Below are 13,250 nucleotides of genomic sequence, written 5' to 3' on the forward strand. Positions count from 1 at the left end.
TAAATATAAAAATCTACTTTTATGTTATGTTTTTATAGCTGTCGCCTCATGACAGTCTGATTCTTAGTCAGCCCATATCATCACCTCTACCACTGAGGCAAGTAAAAATAACATTTAAAAAGTAATGCATTATCTGAAGGATGGGAAGAGGGGTTGATTGAAAAATTACTGATGGTGAGACAAGAAGAAGATAGAAATATTTGCAGTAATAGAAATGAGTTTCTTCCCTTGTTTCTTTAACATTTTGCTGAAAAACACTGAAACTTCTTGAATTTCCCCCCCCCAAAATTTAGTTAGAATAATTCACTAGGAACTATAAACAGCTTGTCCCGTCTTGTTTCTGCTGCCCTTCAGTTCATCACAATAACTTTCTCCTGTTGTGTACTGTACTACAATGCATGTATTTAGTTAAATAGAGAAGAAAGGAAGACTTGTGGCAGTGCCAAATCCCAAACTGCTGCTTTTCTGTACAGTATTTTCAGCTCTGTGTTATTCTTACGTTACTTGCAATAGTTATTTAATAGCCACTGTGGTTTTGTGATTAGGGCCAAAGTAACTCTTTTTAACCACCTTTCTTGATGTTTTGAACTACAGCTCCCATCAGCCCCATCCAGCATGGTTAGAGGACAGGGGGGTGGGAGCTGTAATCCTCAGACTTTGGATAGGCACCATGTTGACTGCCCTTACGTTAGGCTGTTGGACTTAAACCACAGGGTCTTGGATTCAAATCCTTTCTGAGCTGCAGGGCTGAATAGTGGCGGACCTTGAGCTAGTAAAATGGTGCTGGCGTATCGTGTTGTTGTAAAGACGAAGTAGCACCTAGGAGGAAGGGTAGCATTGTAATCAATAAATAGTATTTATCAGTCAATTTTATTGTCTTCTTTGTCTGATAGTGGTGGAAAGTTTTCTGCTCTTCTGCAGAACCTTGGACCAGAGAATGCAGTAACTCTGCTTGTATTTGCGGTGACAGAGCATAAAATCCTTATCCATTCTTTGCGACCATCAGTCCTTACCAGTGTAACAGAAGCACTTGTCTCTGTAAGTAGCATTCGTTTTTATCCAATTAAATGGCTGTAGGGTGTCCTGGTCTTAGGAACTTAATACTCTCCCCAGTATTTATTAGTAACATTCCCTATTTCCTCAAGTGTAAAATGGACTAGTATTTATCTTTTATCTTTGACACAATGACCAGGATCCACAGCTGCATAAAAATGGTTCTGTGGACCCAGGGGCTTTAGACTGTTTTTGCTTGAACACCAGCTGCATGTCAAACCGAGGGGGTGTTTCAAACGCTGTTTATCACACAGCATGAAGGTCAATTGTTCAAAGAAATAAAGTCAAAAATTCCTCTGAGCTAGCACAAGCCCCATGCATAAGGCTTTGTCATCCTTTGGGTCCTGGCCTCTGCTCCGTGCTGGGGGTCATATGTTAAATATTTAGCTTTTTGTCGTGGTGGTGGTGGGTTCTTTTTTTTTTAACCTTCCAATGATGTTTATGCAGATGGGCTGCTGCGAGTGTTTGCCATCTTCACCTCTGTGTCCCGTTGCTTGCTTCTCACCCAGTTTTAGATTGTTGTAACAATCCTTGGGCACAGTCCTTCAGGAAGTTATACTGTACAAGTTCCATTGAAGTAAATCAGAGTCCTCTCCCATTCATTTCAACAGGGCTTGCACAGGAAAGCTCCCTGAAGGCAGTGGTCCATTAGGGCGAATGAGGCACTGCCCTTCTAACCTCACTGTGCAGTGATTTGTGTCACATCTGTAAATGTTATATACTACAGTGGGGGAAGGGCCCTGGGGAGCTGCTGCCTGTCAATTTAGACAGTGCAGAGCTGGGTAGACTCATTGGTCTGATTCAGTATAAGACCGCTTCCTCTATTCATGTACCCAGGGCAAGCCAGCTAGCCCTGGTGACTATCTAATGCTTATTAGATGGATTTCCCCCAAATTGATTTCTGAACTTTGAATTTTATTGTTATTCATGTTTTTATACTGTATTTTATGCTGCTTCTACAATTAAGTGTTTTAAATTTGTTGTTAGCCGCCCTGAGCCCAGTTTTCTGAACCAGGAAGGGCGGGGTATAAATAAAAAATACTATTATTTATTATTACCCCTCTCCCCTTCTTATGCATATGAAAGTAAGTAAGAGGGTGGCACCGACTATCAGCATTCCTCCTACTTAGTCTCAGTGTTGCCTTTGTACAACTCATCAGTGAAGAGGTTGGGGATGGCATGAGGGTTAGTTGGCTGCCTATCATTGGCTCTGGGCTCCACCTACTGTTTGGGCTCCCTGCTTTCCGCCCTACCCATCCCAATGTGCCCCAGCATCACTGCTTGGAGGATTGTCCCTTTGTCTGTCTCCTAGTAGTGAGCATTTTAAAGTACAGGAGTTGCTGCATTTTCCCTACAACATTGCACTGACATTAATTGAAATCTGCAGGGAATGTTCATGGTGAAAGTGCTTCATATGGGGAAAATGGTCTGTGGTTGTTGTCTTAACTTGAAGCACATCTGTTTGCTTATATACAATGCATACATTCTTTTCTCTTTTTTAAAGATGATATTTCCTTTCCACTGGCCCTGCCCGTACATTCCTCTCTGCCCTCTAGCCCTGGCAGATGTTTTGAGTGCGCCGTGTCCATTCATAGTAGGAATTGACTCAAGATACTTTGATCTCTATGACCCTCCACCAGATGTTAGCTGCGTTGACCTAGATACAAACACCATTTCACAGTAAGCATTGAGAACTTTTCTGTATGATTTTGTAATAGTTCAGCAGAAGGCACAGTGGTGAATTCTTGTTTCCTACCTCATCTAGTTCTGCTTACCAGAAACTGCAAGTCCATTCACATTTGCATCACTTGATTACACAGCACCGGATGACTTGCAGCTGAACTTGTGATCTGATTCCTCTGAAAATCATTGTGTCAGAGGTGATGATCTATGGCATTAAATTTATGATGGCTCATTGAGGCATACAAGTCACACTTAATGGTTACGGTTACCTAGCATGTATATAGTGCATTTCTAGTGTCTACATGTATTTTATCTCAGGGACCCTTACAATAGCCCAGTAATGTAAACCAACAGTCCCTTCCGTCCCTTCATATTGGGACTGAGGCTGGAAGTATAAAGCCATGTATTGAGCTCCACACATTCCAGCTGTTGATTCACCTGTTTTTCCACTATACCAGCTACAATGGTGCTACAGTTATGAAAGAATAAACCTGCAAGTGCAGACTAACCTTGTCACCCTAAGTTTTTCTTCTCACACTTCCTTGCTGTAGAAATCATGCATTAGTAGATTGCACAGACAAATTGGGTACCTCAGCACTTTGCCTTTGCCATTACATGAAACACATTCTAAGTAATTTGCAAATAGTCTCAGTAATCCTCATAGTACTGTGGAAAGCAGTTAGCTTTCCTAAAAACAATACTTAAAGCTCATGTGAACAAAGGGTGCTTCTTAAAGACCACACAGTCTGAAAGCAGAACTGAGATTAGTTTTCTGCAGTTCTTGGTGGTCTAGACTTTGCAGTCTTCCTTAGCGGGGAAGAGTACAGAGGAAATGTGTTTGTAAAATAAAGGAAACAGATTTCATGGGCAAGTTCCAGTGTTGTTACTAATTTAAATGCTCTCAACTTGCAATTCTCTTGGAGTATATAAACATGGTTAATCTTGGTAATCTCACTGATGACTTGGGAAGGGGGACCTTGTGCCATCTTTAATCAAGAACATGGAATTAAGCGAGCATTTCTGCATCATTTGTCAAAAGTGAATGTCATATACAGTGGGTACCTTGGTTCTCAAATTTAATCCATTCCGGAAGTCCATTCCAAAAGCAAAGTGTTCCAAAACTAAAGCATGCTTTCCCATAGAAAGTAATGCAAAATGGATTAATCTGTTCCACACTTTTAAAAACAACCCCTAAAACTGCAATTTAACATGAAGTTTACTACCTAACAAGACTATTGATCCATAAAATGAAAGCAATAAACAATGTACGGCAGTCACACAATCAATCAGTAGCTGAACTGGGTTCTACACAGTCACAAAAATAAAACAAAAAAGCTGCGAAAACAAAAACGCAAAATAAATAGCAAAAACAGACAGACCTCAGCGTAACACTCAAAACAGAAGTGTGGCACTCAAAATGGAGCAGATTTGGCTTCCAAAAAATGTTCACAAACCAGAACATTTACTTCCAGGTTTATGGTTCCACGTTGTTTGAGTACCAAGGCATTTGAGAACCAAGGTACCACTGCATAAGCCTTATATAACTGATTTCCCTTAAAGTATGGGTGAGGAATTAGCGGGCTTCCAAATGTCCCAATGTCTTTGGCCATTGACCATGTTGACTGGGGCTTATGGGAGCTGGAGTCCAACAAAATGTGAAGGGCCACTGGCTCCCCTGACTGTTGCCTTAAAGGATCTTGAGAACTTTTGTTGGGTGAAGAATCACTGAAATGCACACCAAGAGTTGGGTATAGAGCAGGCCACAACTTTCCCATTATTTAGCAGAGAAGAGATGGACAAAACAGTTGTTGCCGACAGTCCATCTTCTCCACCCACCTTACTGCTGGGTAACCCTGAGGGGAAAGAGTGGCCATTCTGAGAACAGAATCCTGGACTCACCTCCTGGTCCTGCAAGCAAATTTTTAGGTTCTCATGTTAACTGCAGATGATGACCTGGATCAAGCCCAAAGTCCCCACAGTGTGGGGATGTGGCCGGCAACTGGTAATTGCAGTGGATTGGTTTTTGTGCTGTTTCTTTAGTTCCTTTTATGGCCTCCCCAGATTGGTTTGTGGGGAACCTGCCTTTCCTTATCCCTGCACCAGTTGTGACATTAATCCACCATCAGTGCCAAAAGCCAACTGCTTGCAAACCTTTGCTGGGAGAAAAGTGAACTCTTGCCCCCTGCCTGATCAGTCTGGGAGGGAAGTTCAGTTACTTCCTGGCCCTGTCATCTTAAGTTCATGGCAAAATTTATGTAGCTGTATTGCAAGAAACCCTAATGAGACCAGGCAGAGCATTACTATAAACCAGGTACAGCTAGATAGCCACAGCAGTTGCTTAGAGAAGCATCAAACTAAGCTGCTTTTTGGGCTCCTCTCGCCTATATTAGGCAGGAGCAGGGCTGTTCCTACTCCAGTTCACCACCCACATGAGCTGCCCTCTTCCCAGCCACTGTGATTGGCCAAATTGTGGGGCTAGGAGAAAGGCAACCCAGCTCATTCACAGCCAGCCATCCTGTTCACCACCAAAGCTTCAATGCCCCTGCCTGAGGCACAGCCTAGTCGTTATGCTGTAGTGGTGTCCAAACTTTTTTCAAAGAGGGCCAGATTAGATGAAGTGAAGGGCCATGAGGGCCAACCAAAGTTGTTAACCTCTTTTAAGGATTGAATAAGATTGAAGTTGTTGACCGCCGGATTTGGCCCCCGAGACAGACTTTGGACATGCCTGCTGTAGAACAATTGCAATTGTAAAAAGGAGAGCAGGAGTGGTTGTTTAACTTTACTCGTGTCCAAACCAAAATATTAGTAAGCTGTTATGAGTGTGCCATACAGGTGTCAGGGTATCAGATATTTAGGACTCTCACATGCTTCAAGGAAATACTGAAACGAAACCATCAGCCGAGGCAACAAGGCTGGCAATTGAGAGATGAGAAGCTGAATCAATTAGTATGGAAGCAGAGGACCAGATAAGATTTAAAATATTAATAGAAACAAACAGCATGTTGGGTGCTTCCCACAGAAAGAAGTGAGGGGGAGGGAAATCATGCTTGCAAGGTTTCCAACAGCAACAGAGGAGAGCAGAAGCTTGAATAATCCGAGTGCAGTGAAGGACACTTTGCCAGATGTCATCTTTCACAAGCATATTTAAAAATACACTGCCATCTATAAATAAAGATTTCCATACCTAGATAACCATTTATATGTACACTTTTTAGCTGTTGCTTTGTATTTTCAAAATACCATGTTTTGCATAATACCTCTGTTTTTATTCCAGACCAGGAGATAAGAGAAATATTGCATGGAAGATCTTACCAAAGAAACCCTGTAAAAACCTGATGAACACTCTAAATAACTTGTATCAGCAGCTAGCAGAATGTAAGTGGGGAAAATGACACAGAGATTGGCATATGCAGTGGCTTGTTGTAGTCGTTCATGCTTTAAGATGGTTAAGCTGTTGTGCTACTTAGCAGGAGTGGACTTCAGGGAATCCAGTGAAAAAGCTGTCTTTGAAGAGGGGAGAAACATATGGTGTTCCTTATTCTATGCAGATGGAACAGATAGTGATTTGGGAAAGGACCGTAGCTCAGTTTAGCGCTCAGCCAGCCATCCTTGCCTAGAGGAACCCAGACAAAATCACAATAGGCTTTTCATTATTTTGAAATTTTGCAATGATTTTTGACAAAATTAGACTAAGAGACTTGTGGCATCTTAAATGCTAAACAAATCATTATGCCATAATAAATCTGTTAGTCTTTAAAGTCCCACAAAAGTCTGTTGCAGCACAAACAACAAACAAGGCTACCTTTCTGGAACTTCTGTGAATTACTGTTTAATAGGTTGCATAAATGTTAAGTATTTGAAAAGCTGGGCTTGTTAAAATGTCCAGCTTTGAAAATCAAATAAAAATTATTTACAAATATTAAAAATGTCATGTGCCTGACACCTTTTTATTCACCCTGGCATTTAAATTGTACTTTAAATACATTCTGTTTTATACTACCTCTGCTACAATGAACATTTTTGCTGCTTTATATTTTATTTTTGTTTCTTATTTATTGATAAACATAAATAAACGCATTTAGAAAGCCAGTATGGTGTACTGGTCAAAGTGCTGTACTAGTACCAGAGGGACCACATTTGAAATCCCTATTCAGCCATGAAGCTCCCTGGGTGACCTTGGGCCAGTTGATATCTGTCAGCCTGACCTACCGTACCTCACAGGGACAATGTGGTGTTAAAATTGGGGGAGGGGAGAACCATGTACCCAGTTTTTGTTGTTTTGGAGGAACTATAACATATTGATGTAATAGATATATTCATAATATTTGTTAGACTCTTGCTCAGAGCAGAGGTATCTACAGTGGTTTCCTTTATTAAAAATGTTATTTCTCTTGAGCCCTTTATTATTCCACTGAGGTGATATAAGTGTGCATCAAGAGCCACATGCAAATTCCACTGAAATAACCAGGAGTCACACAGGAGCAGTCCTTGGCAGATTTCACCCCGGGGGCTTAAGCTATATCACTAACTGATGTATGCATTTCAAAAGCTTACATAAATTGTCTTTTTCTATGTGCATATCACTGTGTTTTCACCCAGACTAATTCTGTCATAGTTTCCATAGCGACGCCTTTTCTGCAAAAAGTAAATGTGCTCGTCTGAGTCTTTTGTCTATCTTGGAGACTAGTGTTTTGCATCCTTCTCTGCCATAGCTAATAGCTGTATCCCACTATTTAAACCAGATCTAGGGAACTAGTGATGAGGTCACCAGTAAGATGGGATATTAGTATTGCCAAACCTCCCTCCTGGTTGCTCTGCATTCCCTACCTTATGCTTGCTTCCTCTGTGTCTCTCTCTTTTGCTTTCCCAGCCTCTCTTTGTACCATTGGTTGATGTGCTCTGATGTCAGGGTGGACCATGTTAGGCTGGCAGCTGTTCTAATGTCACAGAGAGGCTGGCCAGACAGCCAATATAAGTGTTTGGTAGTTATTGGGGATGGTAGGAAATGCATTCTTTGGTGTCTCAGTTCTTGAAGCAAAATTAAACTTGCCTCCATTTGTGACTGTATGCCACGCGCTTCTGAATAACACATTGAGGATGCAAATAAGTTTATTGGTCTTGAAGCATCTTGACAGAAAGAGACATGCAATTCTTGCCACTTATAAGTAGCATAAGTAACTTAGCAAGGTGGGATAATGAAGTAAGCCCTGTGGAGCAGAAAGGAAATGCTAACTCAATACTGGGAACGTTTTCATATTTTGTCCTTTTATTCACAGTGCAGCAAAGACCAAGAGATGACGCACTGATGGAGCTGGCTATGAATGACTATGATTTCCATTCAGGGGAGAAGCTGCATCTGTTAGATGTGGAAATCCAGGAGGCGTTTCTCTGTTTCATGGCCTCTATCCTAAAAGGTTACAGGTCATATCTAAGACCCATTACCCAAGCACCTTCTGAAACAGCAACAGATGCAAGTTCCCTATTTGAGCTGCAAGGTAAAGGAGCAGACTGTTATACCTTCCTCCAGTTTGTAGCTTGGTTTAAATGACTGGCAAGGGGGAAGCTGTAAAGGGATTGCATCCAACTAAGTTTTACTCAGAGTAGACCCATTGAAAGCAACACTTAGTTGAATTGCAGGTGTTTAAACAGGTTGGATGGCCTTGTGTTACAGATTCTTTAGCTGTGATTCCTGCATTGTAGAGGGTTGGACTAGATGATCCTTCCAGCCCCATAATTCTATGACTCTGTGAATGCATACCTGTCTGTTTTAGGCCCAGGCAGTATTTCAGTATCTTCCTGCAGTTCATTTAACATCCCTTGGAATTCCTACCATGGTTTCACCTAGGCTTAAGTACTTAAGCTTTAGGCTAAATTCAGTGTCTAGTTTTTGGAGGTTTTTCAACATGACATTCAGACTTTGAGTTTCTTACACTTTTGTGGCTCCTGATGATGGTAGTGGGGACCCCATATGGAATGTTTATTTAATTTCCTTTTCTTAGCGGAGTATATGTTCTTTGCTTTCCCTGCCAACCACGTTTATAACATCAAATGTTGGGTTTTTGTTTTACCTTTATAGGGTTCTTAAAAAGCCGTGACCGTTCACATCAGAAGTTTTACACTATGATGACCAAGACACAAATGTTCATTCGCTTCATTGAAGAATGCTCCTTTGTCAGTGATAAAGATGCAAGTCTTGCATTTTTTGATGACTGTGTAAATAAAGTAAGTGTGGCTGACATACTTCTCCATTGAACCATGTCTGACAACACACACTCTGCTAACATAGGTCTTGGCAACTCTAGGTAATTTAGAGTGGCTCTCATGGCCCCACACTGCCCACTGTTGCTGATGGGAGTTGTTGATCAGCAGCATTTGGAGAGCACGATGTTGGCAAAGACTGATCTAATTGGCTCTGAAACCAAAGATTTTATTAAATCCGTCAGTGTTCACATAGTTGACATCTTCACAGCTGACACTAATGTGCCCTTAAAATTTCTGAAAACTGCAGAACGTTCTGAGGATGGTGGCTTTTGTTTTTTTGCAGGTGTACCCTTGACTTAATTGTTGCGACATAAAGTGCATGTCACACACCTGAGAGAAATTCAGCAACTATGGAAAATGGCCATTTCTTTCCTGCCATATGCTAGTAAGATGGCCAATTTAAGTGCCATTTTATTGATTACAGACAATTCTGCTGCAAGGGGGGGGGGGCTGTTCCTCGGCAGTAGGCGGCCTTCCCTGACATAGGATCCTGTGAGGAAATTGGCTTTTTACAAAGGGAGCAGTGGTTTGTTCAGCAGTAGGTTTTGCTATGCAGAGCAAGGAAACAGGACTAGCTTGGTTAAGTATGTTCATTGTGTGTCATGCCAATGTATTTATTACATAAACACACACTCACACCGAAACATGCTTAACCAAGCTAGTCCTGTCTCCTTGCTCTACATATAGCATAAAATGAGCGGCTGAAAAATATCACTTTTTGTGAGAAGCAGACTGCTGGAATCACTTTCAAGATAAACAAGGCATGATACTATTCTATGAAAGGGATATGACTTGAGACCAACAAAGCCTTTGAAAGCAGTATGCTGAAAACATCCCTCTCATCTTTATACTGAATTGCTAAATTTCTTCAAAGGAAGTCCAAGATGCAGCCTTTTTCTTTCCTTTTTCTTTTTTTTAAGAGATTGGAGACTGAAGGTGGGGGAATTGCAAATAATGACAGTAAAACACAGGAAATATTATCTAAACGTTTCATAAAAAATTCATACCACTTGACTGTAAAAACCCTAATGTTACTGTATCATTGGCAACTGTTTTTTCTACACGCCATTGTATGAACAATACCCTGCTTCCAAAATGTGAGCATATATTGTACTTGAGATAAAATACATTTTAAAACTATTTTATGTAGGTAGATATGGATAGGACGGGTGACATGCGGCTTATAGAATTGGATGAATCATACAAGAGTGAGCACACGGTTTTCATAACTCCCCCAGAGATCCCCCACCTTCCCAATGGAGAAGAGGTTCCATCACAGTACAGGTAACCCTTTGGAATGTGGCAAGAATCCTGGCAAAATGCTGGTCCCTAGGTTGTGCTGGCTGCAAAGTATTTTATGTGTCAAACCTGCTGTAGAGGGTAATAGCTGTACCTGGCCTAAACAATATGTGTGTGTGTGTGTGTGTGTGTGTGTGTGTGTGTGTGTGTGTGTGTGTATCACCCACCATCCACTCCCCAGATTGAACACCAGACCTTTGCTTATTTTGACAACCACCAATTGGTGGTTGGTGGGTTTGTTTGTTTGTTTGTTTGTTTTGGTCTTCCTGAAAAAGTCCTTTTTTAAAAAATCCAGCAATCTAATTTTCTCTTTCAAATGAGTTTGCAGGTCAGTATTGATTTTTATGGGCTTCTGCTCTTTCTTTGTTCGTTAGAAACTAAATAAGCTTTTCAGATGTTCATGGCATAAATGCAGTCAATGCTAATGAAGTTGTCACTAATTGAATAGCACACTAAAAAAAAAAATCCTTACTTAAATACTCAGCCTTAAGTGAGTATATAGATCTCTGCACAGGAAAGAGTTTTCCTGAAGGGTCATAGAAAGAAGAGGGGGCCCAAGTTAACCTGTCATTTAGTCCATTTTTCACGGCAATTTCATAGTTTGGTGGCAGAGCACATGCTTTGTGTGCAGAAGGTTCTATCTCCAAGGACCAGGCAACACATGACTGGAAAGATCCTGCTCTGCCTAAGACACACACTCCCCAGAGACCCACAGCCAGTAAGAGTAATGACCATAGCCCAGACTCAGTACCAGGCAACTTTGTAAGTCCCTCCATTCATCCCTCCTCATCTCTTAGTTGTCTCAATTATGAAGATGGACAGCAATTGTCAGAGGGCCAAATATGGTCAGTTACTGAACCATTATATGCTGATTCCGCTCAGTAAATAAATGCTTGAAGGATGTCTTTTTCTTTCTGCCCCCCCCCCCCCAGGGTTTTTACTTGAAAAAACAAAGAAAGTACAGCAAGCTTGTGTGTTCTCTATTCAGTTTTTTACTCCTATAATAGAACTGTAGCCCACGAAAATATCAGTTGTAGTTAAAGCAGCATCATGGCCCAAAGCCCTCTGTATGGTGTTGGGGCATAAGTAAATAAAATAAGATGGCGTCTCCCTTCTTTTTCAGTTATAGTGGATTTCCTGTGCTGCAGCAAGATCTGTTTGAGCGGCCTAAGGCACTCCTGACAATACAGAACTGCAGATTGTCTTCAAAAGCCAGCAGTCCCAACAGCCCGTTGCCAATGTTCAGGAGAACAAAACAGGTACTTAGTAAGCATGCGGCACCCTTTGGTGTTCTGTGTATCCTGGTTTCACTGTTTCTCCCAAGGAGTTTGCTGCAGTGCTTTTTACAGTCTCTTCAAACTTGGGGCGAGTTACAGCAAATTGCTGCTGGCTGCCATGGACAGTTGAGAGAGCGCAGTTAATTCATTCATTCCCATTTATTAAATTTGTATACTCCCATTCATCCATAGATCTCAGGGTGGTTCACAACATAAAATTACAATATAAAACACATAACAAAAGTTATGTGGTTTGGAACAGGCTGCAGCAAGAGTTATTGAATACCTACACATAGTTCAGTGTATAATTTACCTAAAAGAAATGCATTCCAGTATAGTATTAAATGTGAAAGAACATTTTTTTTTATTTTTACAGTAATGTTACTTTACTTTTTAGATCAGCCTTTATTAGCCTTGGGAGGCAGGAACAGGATCCCCAGATGCTGCTGGAACACAACTCCCATCATCCTTGACTGCTGGTCCTGCTGGCTAGGGACAATGGCAGTTGTAGTCCAACATCATATTGGGATACCCACCCACTCTGATGTTGGGCTGAGGTTCGGCTTGTGGGCTTCCCAGAGGTATCTGGTTGACCACTGTAAGAACAGGACAAGATGGGCCTTTGGCCTGCTCCATCTGGGCTCTTCTTACGTTCTTATGCACAACCTCTTCCTCTCTCCCAACCCAACAAGCTGGATGCCCAATCACATATGTAACAAGCTTGTGCCCTTTGGGACTTTGAACTAGACTATCTCTTAAACAGCAGCTTCCCCATACTTCCTCGTAAGCTGCTTTTGAGAAAAACTCAGGAAATTTAAAGAGCAAGTGTGGTGTTTGCCTCCTAGGATGGGTCAAGGAAAGGGTTAAAATGGGTGTGATGTGATGGCCAGTGAGAATGCAAGGGGGGAGTAAGAGTGGGAGGTTTTGAAAGTCCATTGGGAGTTGGGAGTTGAGGTTTGTCAGTTGGGAGTTGCATTCTCACTGGCCAATCACATCACACCCATTTTAACCTTTTCCTTGACCCATCCTAGGAGGCAAACGCCACAGCAAGTTAAAGTGCTTTGTAATCTGTTTGCATTGAAGAGTTAAAGAGGCAGACATCCCAGCAACACCATTATAATGAAAATAAGTGCAGGCATTGTGTAAAATTGGGTATGTTATGGGATGTATTCTCATAGCAATGGGCTTTTGAAAAGAAAAAGAAGTAAAAGGAGTGGCAGCCTTGTGGCAATCCAGAAATGCACATTTGTGTGTTATACGGGAATAATTTATTCCAGCTTTTGGGTGCTCTATAAACCTCTGCTTGTCAATGATATGAACTTAGTTTGAGTGCCTCTACTGAATTGTAACGAGGATCTCAGCCTCCCTAGGGACTCCATGCTATAATTTAATCTCACATTTCCTTTTTCTTTCCTTCTGCTATCCACAGCAGCTGTTGCACAGAAGTGCTTGTGGGTAGAATTAGGCATAATAAACCACTTTTAAAACAACATTTCCTTCATAGTTTGTATCTTTTTTTCATAGTAAGTTTTATCAGATAACCTTCCTCTGTCCTTCTGAACAATCTTTTTCCATTTTCTTTTGCTCCTCACCTTCCTTGCTGGTTTTATTTAGTCACTATTACTAGCAGCGAACCACAGTTATGGTATTTGAAGCATTTGTCAATCTAGCAATTAA

General features: G+C 41.3%; 1 protein-coding gene across 2 annotated transcripts in view; it reads left to right on the top strand.

The window, feature by feature from the left end:
• The window catches only part of DENND4A (DENN domain containing 4A), a 58,041-nt gene that overhangs the window by 21,288 nt on the left and 23,503 nt on the right, over nucleotides 1–13,250 (top strand). For both annotated transcript variants that reach the window (XM_081888358.1, XM_081888359.1), the window contains exons 8-15: nucleotides 39–97; nucleotides 894–1,038; nucleotides 2,558–2,733; nucleotides 6,011–6,111; nucleotides 8,013–8,231; nucleotides 8,813–8,958; nucleotides 10,148–10,281; nucleotides 11,420–11,555. In XM_081888358.1, the coding sequence (XP_081744484.1) occupies nucleotides 39–97; nucleotides 894–1,038; nucleotides 2,558–2,733; nucleotides 6,011–6,111; nucleotides 8,013–8,231; nucleotides 8,813–8,958; nucleotides 10,148–10,281; nucleotides 11,420–11,555 (1,116 nt within the window). The remainder of the gene's footprint in view (nucleotides 1–38; nucleotides 98–893; nucleotides 1,039–2,557; nucleotides 2,734–6,010; nucleotides 6,112–8,012; nucleotides 8,232–8,812; nucleotides 8,959–10,147; nucleotides 10,282–11,419; nucleotides 11,556–13,250) is intronic.

This window comes from Podarcis melisellensis, assembly GCF_964234715.1.
Source record: "Podarcis melisellensis genome assembly, chromosome: 14".
Classification (NCBI taxonomy): Eukaryota; Metazoa; Chordata; class Lepidosauria; order Squamata; family Lacertidae; genus Podarcis; species Podarcis melisellensis.